Raw genomic sequence first — 14,306 nt, 5'->3', positions numbered from 1 at the left:
TTGAGAATTGCTCTGCATGCTGAAGTTCCCACATCTTCATTCCAATCTGTGTGGATAAACCCCCTGAAATACTGGAACCTCCGTGAGTTGAGAAAAACTCAAGCCTCCTTCTTGTTTCTGCCCTGTGGCAGACATACCCTGTCTTGCAGGGAATGTTTCAGCCCCTCCTTAAGAGGCATTTCTGGGGTAGTGAGGAATTCAGATCTTGACTCTTGGCCTTAATATGTAACTCTCTGGACCTTCAGTTTCCCGTCTGTAAAACTGGCATGGTAACTAGTACCCACAGTTCTTGTAAGGGGGAAACATGGTGCCTGTAGAGAGTAAGAAGATATTACTGAACATCTACTCTTGGACTGGGCATTGAGCTAAGGGCTTTAAAAAGGGAAGTGGCACCTGGGTTTCCTTCATTGATACCCCAGCCGAATGTCTGGCTCCTAGTCGGTGCTGGCCACGTGGCAGCCATTTTTATTATAGAACAAATGTTGATTAGGGGCTTTGGCAGCCTGGAGCAGGAGGCGCTGCCCTAGAGGAACTCCCTACCTAGGGAACAGAGTCCCTTGAGGGGAGCGATATGGTGAGTCCTTGGTGAAGAACTCTTTTGTCTTTGCTTCCTTGGTCCAGCTGCTGCCCTCTTCCTACTCCCCTTAAGACTCTGGCCAGGAGAGAAAGTCCAGAACAGGTTTAGGACCTTAAGGAGCAGTATAAGGGCTTCATCTCCTCTCCTCCGCAGCCGGAGTTCGAGGAAATGTGGGGAGGCCTAGCTTCGGTCTGAAACTGTCCCTTACTCAGTCCTAGGGGAGAGGTGACATTGGGAAGTTAAAGAGGAGGACCTGTCCTAGGACTGGGGATGGGAGTTGGAGGAAGTGGTACATTCAGTGGTGCATTCAGTGGTGGTGGTGGTGGTGATGGTGGTGTTGTTGGGGCATCAGTTGCTGCCTATCCAGTTTCTAACATTAGCTGCCCCCCCCACATTCTTCCTCCTCCTCCAGGTCCCACTAGAGCGACATGATGGTGGAATCTGCCTCGGAGACAATCAGGTCAGCTCCGTCTGGTCAGAACGGCGTGGGCAGCCTCTCCGGGCAAACTGATGGCGGCGGTGGTGGGGCCACAGGCACGGCCACAAGTGGCACGGGCAGGGATGTGGCCACGGGCGCAGACAGCAATGGCGAGATGAGCCCTGCGGAGCTGCTGCACTTCCAGCAGCAACAGGTAGGGGCCCTCCTAGGCATCTGGGAGGGGGAGGGGGGTATTCCAGACCTCATCCCATTTCATCCTGGCTGCTGGGGCACTGCTCTCTGCCAGACAACGTCACGTTAACATTCTTGAGACGATCCAGTCCAGCCCCTGAGGATTCGCTCTGGGCCCTTCTATTCTGGTGGCCACCTAGAGCCTTGAGTAGTGCCGCATATTTAAGAGAAAGAAGGGGGACTGAGGGGCCTGAGATCATGAGGCTGGGAACAGATCCAGAAATGCCATAAGAAGAGACAGATGCCTGGGCAGCAGGCTTGAGAGTCGGCATGTTGGATGAGCGGTCACTCCGCTTTCCTCCTGCACACTGGCTGGGAGACTGACTGAATGAGCAGGGTTGAGAGGGTGCTGTACACACAGGGGGATCTTCACTTCATTTGTACTGTAAAACATTCTCTGCCTGAGTCTGCCTGGGCCCCTGACCCAAGCTTCCCAGCTGTGAAGAGAATGGCCCAAGCAGCTGGGAATAGGCCAGGAGAAGTGGGCAAAGGCAGGTTTTTATTTTCAGGGCTCAGACTGGGAGCCCTTATCTGTGTCCGCCTTCCCTCTTCCACCCCAGCATCCCCGCCCTGAAGTGCAGAGTTCAGGAGTTCAAGACCAGCCTCTCTGAGGAACTGGAGGCACTAGGGTGGGGAGCCTGGTTAGGTAATGACAGAGCAGGGGCCCTAGGTCCTGTCTCCACCCAGGAGGCTAAGAAGGAAGAATCATGCTTGACAAGTTCCGGAGAACTGGCCCAGCCAGCCCTGGCTTTGGGATTCTTTCTCTTCTTTGACTCTGCTCCTGGAATCCCTGCTGTGGGTGCTGGCTCTTGGGGTCTCTGCCGGGAACATGGAAAATCAGGGTCCTGCATGTACCCCCTCCTAGGACCCCACCCCTGCCTCGTGTGTGCACAGATGTATGTCCTTGCAGTATCCTCCCCTGCTCCCCTCTGTGGTACTGCTGTCTCCCAGGTTTACCTGGGGGCTCCACCCTCACCCCAAGGGGCGTTTTCCCACAAAGCTCCTCGGAGCCAGAGGTGAAACCGGAAGCAGCACCATCAGAAGCCCAGCACACCATGCTGAGCTGGTCAGCTAGCACTAAAGCAGGAATTTAGTCCCGCCCCTTAGCAGCAGTATGAACTTGGCTAAGTCAAGGACCTTCCTGAGTCTGGCACCTAAAATACAGAGTTGTTAGGATCAGATGCAACGAACTTGTTGCTGTGGGTGTGAGCAGACTTGAGAACTTTGTTTTTTATTTTTGTTTTTTTGAGTTGGAGTCTCACTCTGCTACCCAAGCTGGAGTACAGTGGCATACTCATGGCTACCGCAGCCTCCACCTGCTGGACTCAGGTGATCCTTTGGCCCCAGCCTCCCAAGTAGCTGAGACTACAGGCATGTGCCATCACACCAGGCTAATTTTTTGATTTATTGTAAAGATGAGGCCTCATCATGCTGCCCAGGTTGGTCTCAAACTCCTGGGCTCAGGCAGTTCTCTTCCCTCAGCCTCTCAGAGTGCTGGGATTATAGGCATGAGCCACTGTGCCTGGCTGGAATTGAGAACTTTAAAACATTTCCTCTTGTCAGCAGTAGAGACTGGAGCAGGAAGGGGCCTGACTCCTTTCCCCAGGGAGACGGTCCTTGGGACATTGCTGGCATCTCCCAAACCTTCCCAAGCAGGTTCTCTAGGGAAGAGACCTACAGAATCTGTGCTGTCTGCTGGGAACAGAGGGTCAAAGGGCAAAACCCTACCCTTTATCGAAATAATAACAAAACACACCCTCTACTCCCAGAAGTCCCCAAGGCTACCAATTTTATATGACTGGTTCTTTCCTCCTGTACCTCAGTGCAGACAGAGCTATGAAAGGTTTTGAATATGGCAGGGGTTAGGCAGTATTGAAACTGGAATGTTTCTTTTTAAAAATTACTAAAAGTGAAAAGTGAACACAGATCTCTGGATAACTGGGGAAGTGTTTGGGGTAGGGAGAGACAGAACTGTCTGTACTGATCAGGTTTCTTGGTTCTGCATTGCACATGAGCCATGCTTTCCCATCTATATTCCACGTTCCAGTTATTCCTGTTTGTTTTGGGGGATATCCCACAGTCCTGGAAAATCCTATATCTGTTTCACAAATAAACCGGGGTGGGGATTTGGAGGCAGGCAGAGACTGTTTTATCCATTTGGGCTCACTATGGGCGTCATGCCCAGGGCCAAGGAACATATTTGAGACTCTAAAAAGGTTTGGTTGGCTCAAAACTATGAAAAGAATCTTGCAAAATTAAAATGATTTTCAATTGAAGTGAAATAGTCTGTGGGCCATCCTTCTACCCCCAACATATGAACCAGGCTTTTGAGGGAGCTTCAATAGTAACTTGTTCTGGTACTCAACAACAAATGTTTCTCCTTATGGGAAAAACAAGTATGGGAAAGAGAGCCCAGCTTCCTGGGTTCCTGCCCCCTCTCTACCACGACCTGGAAGTACAAAGAGGACAAACAAATATCTTTTGGTGCTTAGGGTTTTCATGGACACTGTGTCATTAAGTCACCACACTGTCCCTGGGAGGTTGGTATTGTTATTCCCATTTCACAGATGAGGCAGCCAGAGGTAGGCACTGACTTGCCAGAATGACACAATGAAGGCTGTGGCTAGACCTCAGTCTTCCAGTTCCCACTTCAGGACTCGGTGCACCCACCATTTTGCTCCCACCCAACTCACACTGTCGGAATGGAGAGAGCAGGTCTCCAAGCGTAGTGGGCACTAAATACATGTCTGATGATGAGTAGATGAGAGCATTTCATCTTCCTAAAAGAGCTCTCAAAATGATTTAAAAGAAAAAAGTAACATGGCTAGCTGGCCTCCGGTAGCTACTCTAGCACCAGCTGCAGGTGTTACAGAGGGGGTAGGAGAGAGTCTGAGGACAACCGCCCGTCCCATCCTCCTTGTGACCTCCTTGGGTCTCCAAGCCCCTCTCCCTTTGTCTCTCTGTCTGTTGTCTCTCCCTGTCCCTCTGCTCTGGGTAAACAAGCCCTGGAAATGCAGTCCTGGCCTTTGGGAGTAATGAGTTGACAGAGGAGAGAGAGATAAACAGGGCGAGTCAGAAGTCAGGCCTGTGACAGGACTTTAGGCTGAAACAAACAGTGCTGAAGAGGGCGGCCACGTCACTTTGGAACAAGAGCAGGCACTTGTTTCCATGCAACGAGCAGGCTGGGAGCTTGTTTAAACAGAGACTTGGGGGTGACCTGGCTTGGCTGCCAGGCCGGGTCTGACTAGGGAGAGAGGGTCCTTGACTGGCTGCCTTATTTCACATTCAAGGCCCCAGCTCCCACCTCCCTCTTCCCACCCTCTCATTGATGAGTGACAGAACATCACCACCTGCACGCTGCCCTTGGGGATTTCACCAAGTCTGCAGTCTCACTCCCTCATGAAGAATCTACCCTGAGGAGAAGGCGTGGGGAGTGTGGTAGGCCTTGGGGCATTCAGTCATTCCACAAACACACCTTGAGCCTTATTTTATACCAGGCACTATGCTGGCCAGCTGGAGTTGGTGATCCCCAGCAGCTGCTAAAGAATACCCTAGACTATAGACATGCCAGCTGTCCATCAGCCCTCTTCCTCCACCAAGGCAAATGCTTCTATCACACTGCTACCCCCCCTGCACTTTTACCCTATACCCTGGCTGTCTTCTTTGAAAGTAGCCCTTGTGTTTTATCCTAATCTGATTTCACCTGTATGAAAATGTTCCCGTGTGTGTGTGGGGGGGGGTGGAGGGGTTCCCTAGGGACCCCACACATGTCCTTAGAGCTCTCTGATTGATAGGGGGGCAATGAGGCCTGGGAGAAGTGTGCACCAAATTTTGAGAGGGGAGGTGTTGGGGGTCTGGGCGCCCTGGACAGGGAGAGCCGGACTTGGGGCTGGGAGGGCTGAGCCGGGTGGGGTGGGGGCAGGCAGAGCTGCTGGCGGCTGCGCTGAAAGGCGTCCTGGGCCTCTGGAGTGCACACTCCCATTGTCCACGGGTTGCGGGGGTGACAGGTCAGCGAGGGTCACTGGAGGGTTGCCTAGCGTCTGGGAACTCCCACCGCAGTTGCCATGGCAACTGGGCCAAATCCCACCCCGTTCACATCCTGTAAGGAGATTCAAAAGGGTTGGGGGGGCTCTGCACATTAATGGGCTTTTAACTCACACCCCCTTCCAAGAGATTGGGGGGGCGGGTGTCAGGGAGTTGGGGGAGGGGAGAAGAAGAATGGAAGAGATTTTTCTTTCCTTTTCCTCCTCCATCTGGCCCTCCTCTGCTGAAGCTACTTGGGGGGAAGGACTCAGAGTGAATTAGCCCCACTGTCTAACACACATACTGTCAACAGTTGTCTTTGGTCTTCAGGACCCCTACCCTCATGTTCCAGATTCTACCGTTTCATGTTTAGTCCCACACCTTCTCCTTTTCCTTCTGGAGAATGAACCCCTGCAGGAGGTGTTGGGGAGGTTTAGGGACATCATGTCAGTTCATGCCAGCTGCTGGGGGGTGCTTAGAAATTGCCCTTTCTTGCCAACTGGTGAGGTGGCTCACACCTGTAATTTTAGCACTTTGGGAAGACGAGGTTGGAGAATCACTTGAGGCCAGGAGTTTGAAACCAGCCTGGGCAACAGAGTGAGATCCCCATCTCTACAAAAAAAATAAGAAAATTAGCTGAGTGTGGTGGTGCACCTGTAGTCCCAGCTACTTGGGAGGCTGTGGTAGGAGGATTGCTTGAGGCCAGGAGTTTGGGACCAGCCTTGGCAAATAGCAAGACCTAATCTCTACCAAAATATGTAAAAATTAACCAGGTGTGGTGGCACACACCTGTACTCCTAGCTATTAAGGAGGTTGAAGCAGGAGTCTGAGGCTTCAGTAAGCCATGGTCGTTTCACTGCACTCTAGCCAGGGTGACAGAATGAGACCATGTCTATAAAAAACAAAAAAGAAGAAAGAAGCTGCCCTTTCCTTCTTGGCCTGGCTTTGATGAAGGGAGGAAGGGGATGGATGGAGGGCTTTAGCCAAACCCCCTTCTTTTGCTCCTCCTAGGTAGCTGTAAGCCAAAGGCCACCCTGTTTTTTGTGAAAGAAAATTCCTCTACTGTGGGGGAAGGGGAAAGGGGCCCAGGGCCTGGGGCAAGATCCCAGACCCCAGCTTCCCTGGGTCTAGGAATCACCCAGCCTACTCTACAGCCGAAAAGCCTCTTGGCTTCCCTTCTTATATGGAATTCTGAGATCCCTCTCTTTTTCTCCCCTCCCGTACCCCCTTTTTACAGCAGAGTTCTTGTCCCTGCTGATTAGAATTCTGGGGACAGAGAGGAGGACTTGGGGAAGATAGGCAAATGTTTCTTCTTCTGAGGGAGAAGGCTGTATCGTGAGGGGACTACCTCCCGACATTCCCTCATCTGGGCAGAACTTGGCGGGGAACCTTCAGTGGGTGAGCAGTTTTTCTCCTGGTGCAGCTCCTTTATTCTGAGAAGCCCCAGTAGGTGCCTCAGGAAGAGAACTTTATGCCCCCACATTGTCCCCACTCGAAATTCTATACTTATAGCCTCCTACTGAAGTGACTAGAGTGAAGTGGCTCAGAACCCAGACCCTGGAACAGACCTGCTTCCCAAGAACTCCACGGATATGGGCAGGTGGGACGTGTGTCCGGGAGTCATCTCCAACACCGCCAAGAGTGAGGAAAGTGATCATAGGAATTGTGGGGAACTGCAGTGTCACCACCTCTAGGCCTCCACTGCCCCAGTGATTTCAGATGCTTGCAGGAGGCCAGACCGGCACTTCCAGGCACCCAAGACTTGTAGCCATGCCTGCAGCGCCCCCCCTCCCCCACCTGGTTTTGGTGGGGAAGAGCTGGACAGGCTGCAGGCTGCACCATCACTAGAAGTGGGCCAGGGTCGGCCCCTACTGGTGCAAAGCCTGCTTGCCTTCTGGCGGTGGTGCAGAAAAGTGGAGGGATGAGGGAGCCCTTCAAAGGACCACGGTTCCTCTCTCTCTACTGTTGGGTTCAGCTGTTAATTCCTATCTCCCTGAGGCCAGAGACTCATCCCATGTGAAAAGTGTTTTCAAGATACTTGGTGGGGAAGGAATCTTGAAACCGGGGCTGTGTGCCCAGGACGTGAGTCTCCCACCCACGTGGGCCTGTCTGTGTCTGTGCGTTGCTGGTTTTCGTTTTAATGGTTCTAATTTGAGAATGCGCCGATGTCATTTTTACGAGATTGGTGTAAAAAAAATTTACAACCTTATCCAAAAAGCTTTCTTTTTTTTTTCCTAGCGAAAAGGTGTAGAATCACTTCAGGGGTTTTATGGTCGCCTCTCCCCACCCTTCTTGTCCCCCTTCTCTGTGTAATTTCATTTTTATGTTTCTTTACTAGAGGACAAAGCACGGCTAGTTGAGAACTTTTCTCACCCAGGTCAGTTCTCTCAGTGGTCGGGGCCAGTGATCTTCAGCCTTTCTTTCTGCACCCCTTCTCTCCACCCTCTAGTCCCTGAGGAGTTGCATTTTGAGGGGTGGATAAAGGGTGTTTCCTGTTTAATTCAAACCAATGAGTACTTATTAGACACATACCATTTACTAGCAGTGTGTGGGTATCTAGCCTCAAACGTCATATCACTTCCTGCTCAAAATCCTCCAGTTACTTATTTTTCCTCTAGTGTAGAATGAAATACAAAATCATTGTCCCTATGTGATCTGCCCCTGCACACCCCTGGGACTTCATCTCTGGCTTTTCTGCTTGGCCCCGTTGGCCCTTTTAATTCATAACGCACCAAGTGTTTCCCACCTCAGGACCCTTGCACCATCTGTTTCCCCCACATTGACTACTCTCCCTTGGAAGAGCTGCCTCCTTGTGATGCTGTATCTCTTCAGAGAGGCCTTCCCGGGTCACACGCTCAAAAGCCTGCTGCTTACCTCTGTCTCAAGAGTTTGCTTGTCTATTTGTTTAGTGTCTTTCTCAGCCCATTAGAATGTGAACCCTGTTAAAGCCAGTACGTGTGTCCCCAGTGCCGAGAACACTGAGTGCCTTGTGGGGCTTCATAACTACCTGTCAAATTGTTGTTAAATCAGTAGTAAGTCATGCTGGGGCCCTGCAGGTAAAGGTGATAGACTTTCCTGGGATTGCTTTTCGGCTTTGGAATGGAATGAGGCGGGCTGGCACCCTCAAATACCCTTTTAGTCCCCCCTTCTCCTTAATTATCAAGACAATTTAGATAAGACTGAATCTCAGTTTTGCCAAAATTAGAGGCAGATGCAAGAAGTTTGGATTTTGTTTTGGCTGCCTCTCACCATGATTCATATTAAACCAGAACTTGCTAGTGTACCCCCCATCCTGGGCGGCTGGCTCTTGGGCTTCTCCTTTCCGGGTAGAGCCCGGCTCCAGGCCTGGTGGGTTCCAGTTCTGCTCTCGTCGCTGTATCCCTTTGGGCAAGTCACTGCCCATCTCTGGATCTCCATTTTCTTATCAACAAGGGAACTGGATCGGTATAAATACAAAGGTGTATGTGTGGGGGGGGTGTATGCGTATAAAGTTCCTATTTTTTGACTCACTAAATTGATACCCACCATTGGGTCATGAGCAGCAATTTACAAAACACTGCACAAGATGCCTCTAACACTTGCAGCACACCAGGGCAGTGGGGTGTGCAATTCTTCTTGTTTCCCATAGCTCTTCAAGTCAGCCCCCGGCCCATTACCATGCCCCGGCCTCCCAGACACAGAGAGTAGGGCTGGCACCCCAGCACAGACATGTTCTGTGGCCTGATGAGAGGGGTGGTAAACAGATGACCCCTCTCCCACCCCCCTTTTCCCTGTCGCCAAATTCTCAGAACCAGAAATGGGCTGTGGTCCCATCCACTGCCCCAACACTTGCTTTTCTTTTCATAGCAGCTCCCTGTTGCCCTCAAAACTGCAGCTTCGTTCACCTCCATCCCAGCCGCCCTCCCTGATGCCATCCGTTATAAGCCATTTGTTCCTAATTGCGGAGATCCTGCTAATGACTTCTGAATGGGGGATGGGGGGAGGAGAGTTCGGCTTCATTAGTGAGGCTGAGTTCTTAGGCTTGAGGGGGAATGGGGGCAGTGGGCTGGAAGAGGATTTGGTTAGCAGGGCCTTCCGGGTGGCACCAGGCAAATGACCAGGAGCTGCCTGGTGAAAGATCAAGAATAACACCAGTAGTTAATGCGTCCAAGACCCACTGGGTGCTAAGTGCGGTGCACATTGTCTCATGTACTCTTCCAGCAACTCTGTGAAGTAAGTATGGACTTGTCCCAGCTTTACAGAGGGTAAAACAGAGGTTCAAAGAGGTACAGTGACTTAACCAAAGTCATTCAGTATATAGTGGAACCAGGACTTGAATTCAGATCTCTCTCTCCCAGGGTCCATGCACTGAATGGATGCCACTGTCTCCCTTATGGGAAAACCATACTCTATCCCCAAATCAATCAGGGCACTTGATTTTCAGGTCAGAGAGTTGGAGGGAGGAAGTAAAAAGAGGTTTAAGAGGCCTAATGGCTCCCACTCTGTCCTAAGGCTCCTCTCCCTTTTCCTCAGGTTTTCCAGGATGGCTTCACCCTGGTGTGGGTATCTGGACACCTTTCCCACCCAGGGCTGTTGTTTGGTATCTCTGGTCCCCAGGGAAGGAAAGACCGAGTTCACCTTTCTCCTGGAGATTTCATGCTTGGTCTGCTCCCTCTAACTCAACCATCTTTAGTTCCCCTTCATGCCCAGAGGCCTGAAAGCACCCAGATTAGGGGGAAGGCAGAGCCAGAGGCCTCCCTGGGCTCTGCATGAGGTCATAGAGGTCCCTCAGTGGGGTGACGGTAGGGGGCTGGGCAGTCAGAGATGTCTGGACTCTACTGCTTCCTAGCCATGGGTCCTCGGGCCTTAGTTTCCTCATCTGTAAAATGGAGACATCGATACCTACTCTGCCTAGCTCAGTGTTATGAAGCTTCGGTTAAATGTTTGAAGAAGTGATCTGAAAACCACAAGGCACTATGTAAGTGTTGGCTGTCAAATTGATTGTCAGCCTATGCTGGTCTTCCATATTCAGCCTAGGCCAAAATGAATATTGTGAGTAGGTAATGCATGTCTGCTGTATGTTTGGGGTGGAGGCTCATAGCTGTATTCGACATGATCTGCGCTTTCAAGGAGCCTCCAATCTGACTGGCATCATCAAAGAAAGTGGAGCTGGATTTGTCAGGGTCAGAGCCTGTTATTTCCCATGTCTCTTGGAGGCAGGGGGTACAATGACCTACAGGTTCCAGGGCTAGAAAGCAGGGTAAAAACACACGTGGTGCAGCAGAGTGAAGGATATCAACCTGGTGAACTCACCTGTCAGGTGGTGAGACTCCAGTGAGTGCTGCCACCTCCTCGGGGAGCTTTCCAGACTTCCCTGGTGCCCATCCTTGCTTCAGTCTCTATACAAGAGGCTGTCATCACAGCACCCAAGCTGTGGGCCCTAGGGGTGGATACCACGTTCTGTCTCTATGCTTCTCCAGAACTTAGCATGGTCCCTGGTACACAGCAGGTACCGATGTGGGTAAAGGAGTGGGGGATGAAGGAGTGAGTGGGTGGGTGAGTGAGGACCTGCATAGTGGAGGGAAAAGTGAGAAGTCAGGGGAGGCCAGAGCCTCAGCCAGGCCTAAGGTCTTACCTGGCTCTCTCTCATCTGGCCTAAAGGGAAGGGCCTGAGCTAGGAAGGAGGAAGGGGAGGGAAGCCTGGAGGAAGGGGTGGGGCTGTGGGGGAGGAAGGGCCTATCACAGGGAGGAAGGTCTCACAGGAATAAGATTACAAGACCCTGTCATTTTTCCCCCTATAAATCCTGTAACTTCAAGCTCTAGGAGACCACAGAGTAAAGAGTCAGTGGGGAGTGAATTCAAACTACCTGGCCACTCCTCCCATCCCACCCCAGGAGGCTGAGCAGGTCTCCCCACTAACTTCCCCTGGAAGCCTCTCCCCCGCAGCTTCCCTCTCCCCCCCAGGGATTTGACGTGCTCTGACCAGTGTCCCTTTGGGTCACCCTGGCTGGTCAACTCCTCTGAGCCATCCTCTTTCCCCACCCTTGCCTCCTAGTCTCTGACCCCTGTGTCCCTTCCATCCTACCTCTACCTTTGGATAAAGAGCAACTGTCATTAGACCTGGGGTGGGGGGAATCTCTGTAAAAACAGGGCAATAGAGGCAGGAGCTCCTTCTTGATGCCCACCCAGCTGGCCCCCCCTCCACAGCTTCACAGAGCGATTTGACTCACGAAGGTCAGATTTCTACTTTCTGAAGTGAATCTTGAAGAGAAGAAACATCCTGCCTCCCTCTGGAAGTCCAGGGGAAGGAGTGCGGGGCGGGGGAGGCTGACGAGGAGTGCACCAATCTGAACTCCAGGTTTGCTTGTGGGTCATGTTCCCATAGATACATCAGTGTGTGTTTGGACACTGTCCTAAAGTAAACTAGATTCGAGCCTCCAGGGAGACCTGGCTGTTCAACACAGCGTTGAAAGGGCCGCCACGGTGGATATGTACGTATGCTCGGCCCACGGCAGTCACTCAGTGTTTGCTTGCTGAGTGACGAGTAATCACGTCCATGTCCCACCTTAAAAGATTTTGCAGCCGGGCTCAGTGGCTCAGCCTGTAATCCCGCACCTCTGGGAGGCTGAGGTGAGTGGATTGCCTGAGCCCGTGGGTTCAAGACTCACCTGGGCAACTTGGCGCGACCTCATCTCTACAATAAATCAAAAAATGAGCCGGGCATGGTAGCGCGCGCCCGTAGTTCTGCTACTCGGAAGGCTGAGGCGGAAGGATCGCCGGAGCCCAGCAGGTCGAGGCTGCGGTGGCCGGGAGCGGCCACTGCACTCCAGTCTGGGTGACGGAGTGAGACTCCAACGCAAAAAATAAATAAATAAATAAAAATAAAATAAAAGATTTAGCTTTGAAGGTTCTTGTGGTGGGGTGGGAGAACAGAGGCTGGAGTGGAAAAAAACTGTGTATGTGTGCGCGTGTATACAGATGTGAGTGAGCCACAGGTGGGCGCATCTTGTCTGATGAGTGCACAGAGCACAAGGCTGTGTTGGGCAGAGGCTGGAGGAGGTGAAATGGAGAACTGCTGCGAGATGAATGAGGAGGTATGGGAGTGAGCACTTCCCAAATGCCAACTGGGTGTCAAGCATTGGGCCTTTAATCTCCCTAGTAATTTGGAGATGGGTAGGATCACAGTTCTACAATAAGGAGACAAAGTGCAGAGAGCTAGAAGAGCTTACCCAAGGTCACAGCTGGTAAGCCGCGTAGCAGGAACTCCAACCCAGATCTGCCCAAGGCCAGAGTCCCGTGTCAAGGGTCTGGACGTAATTGCTCTGGCTCACAAGGGGGGTCTTGAGGATACCTGGAGACAGGTTTTGTGCTCCTGAGAGGTACCATCTGAAACTCCAACTGACCCAGAGTGAGGAGAGGGAGGGTTTACCTGGCCTTAGAGAGTTTCCCAGGCCTTTCTGACCCCTTGCGGTCCTACCAGACCTCTCACTGCCCACCAGTGGCCCACCTCCCATGTTCCCTGCCTTGACTGTCACAATGACATGCCAGTGCCACTCCATATACTTCCCACTCTTATGTCTCCTCTGGCTGAGTCCAGTCCAAGCCACTGGGGCCTCCAAGCCCAGACCATCATGGTTCATGCATCTCTGCTGATATAGTTCAGACACCCCTCAGGACTTGATCTAATTCCCCCAGTACCACGAGGCCTTTCACCCACATTCCTTGAACTCAGAAAACTACACAGTGCTCAGACCCTGTGCCACTGACCCCTAGACTCTACCCTCATATCCCCAACTGACTCCACAGTGAATGCTACTCCTTTTGCCCCCAGACTGACCACCCAGTAAAGCAAATAGCCTTGGAGCCAGGCTCCCTGGGCTCATATCCCAGCTCTGATACTTCCTAGTTATATGATCTTGAGCAATTTAGCCTCCTGGACACTCAGTTTCCACATCTGCAAAATGGGGCTGATAAAATCCTTACCTCACAGCCTTACAGGAGAGGATTAAATAAGCTCATGCCTATAAAGTGCCTGATACATACTAAATGCTCAACAAATAGTACCTGTAATTAATACCCTGGGTCCACTTCCCTGAGCTTTCCCCTGGAGTCCTTTTTTGAACACTGGCCCTTCCATTTGCTGCCCCCACTGAGTCCTAACAAAATCTTACTGGGTCCCAGGATGAGTCCCCAGGATGAGTTCAGCCTTCTAATCCCTGAACCCCAACAGGTCTTCCAAGTGATTTCTACCTCTATCCTTACCCCAAGCCCTCAGGGACCCGTGACCCTCTTACCCTCAAGGCCTTCCACCTTACCCTGAGCGCCTCCCGCCTCCCTTTTACCGCTGCAAATGTTCTCTGAGTCCTGGATCCCACCCAGCCTCTGAGGCCACTGACTCAGCCCCTGTCTTGCAGGCGCTCCAGGTGGCCCGGCAGTTCCTGCTGCAGCAGGCCTCAGGCCTGAGCTCCCCGGGGAACAATGACAGCAAACAGTCTGCCTCTGCTGTGCAGGTGAGGAGGAGGGCACCCTGTGGCACTGGGCTGGGGCCAGGGCCAGAGGGGTGGGCCTGGCACAGAGGGAGGGCAAGGACCCGCTGGGGAACTGTTCTTGCCAGCCCCAATGCCAAAAAGTGGGCACCTTTTCAGAAGGAAGTAGTCACTGCAGGGATGGAGCAGAGGGACTTCCACTTTCTGTTTCCACCTGATCAGCCAGGCCTTCCCCAGCTTAGCCTCTTTGTCGCTCAAATGTCCTGTCTGTCTTGGTCGTGGCCTCCCTGGACCTCTCTCCTGCCTCTTCCCTCAGGGTCTTTCTCAGTTTTTCATGTTTCTGTTTCTGTGTCCCTGCAGGTCCTTCTTTCTGTCTCTCTCTGTGCCCTCGTCTGGGTTTCAGCCCTTTCCTGGCACTCTCAGTTGTAGCTGCCACGTCACAAGCCTCCCCCTCCCTCCTCTTTCCCCCTTATCTCTCACTCAGTAACTCTTCCAGTCTCTCTGTGCTTCCTGTCTCTTGATGTCTCTCTGTCTCTTTTGTTTTCCTTTGCACAATCTGCCCTTTTTTCCC

The 14,306-nt window shown here is 52.0% G+C and overlaps 1 protein-coding gene across 4 annotated transcripts in view; it reads left to right on the top strand.

Annotated features, from left to right (window-relative positions):
* The first annotated feature begins 989 nt into the window (after positions 1-989).
* FOXP4 (forkhead box P4) overlaps positions 990-14,306 on the top strand; it is a 31,435-nt gene continuing 18,118 nt past the window's right edge. For 3 of the 4 annotated variants that reach the window (XM_008062591.2, XM_021714748.1, XM_008062590.2), the window contains exons 1-2: positions 990-1,209; positions 13,664-13,759. In XM_008062591.2, coding sequence (XP_008060782.1) covers positions 1,006-1,209; positions 13,664-13,759 — 300 coding nt within the window. In that variant the 5' untranslated portion in view covers positions 990-1,005. The remainder of the gene's footprint in view (positions 1,210-13,663; positions 13,760-14,306) is intronic. The other variant, XM_008062592.2, reaches the window with a different exon arrangement.

The sequence above is a fragment of the Carlito syrichta genome, unplaced genomic scaffold (genome assembly GCF_000164805.1).
Source record: "Carlito syrichta isolate Samal-C Ts95f unplaced genomic scaffold, Tarsius_syrichta-2.0.1 Scaffold305755, whole genome shotgun sequence".
Taxonomy (NCBI): Eukaryota; Metazoa; Chordata; class Mammalia; order Primates; family Tarsiidae; genus Carlito; species Carlito syrichta.
Note: the sequence above shows the minus strand (reverse complement) of the source record. Positions and strands in the feature narration are given on the sequence as shown.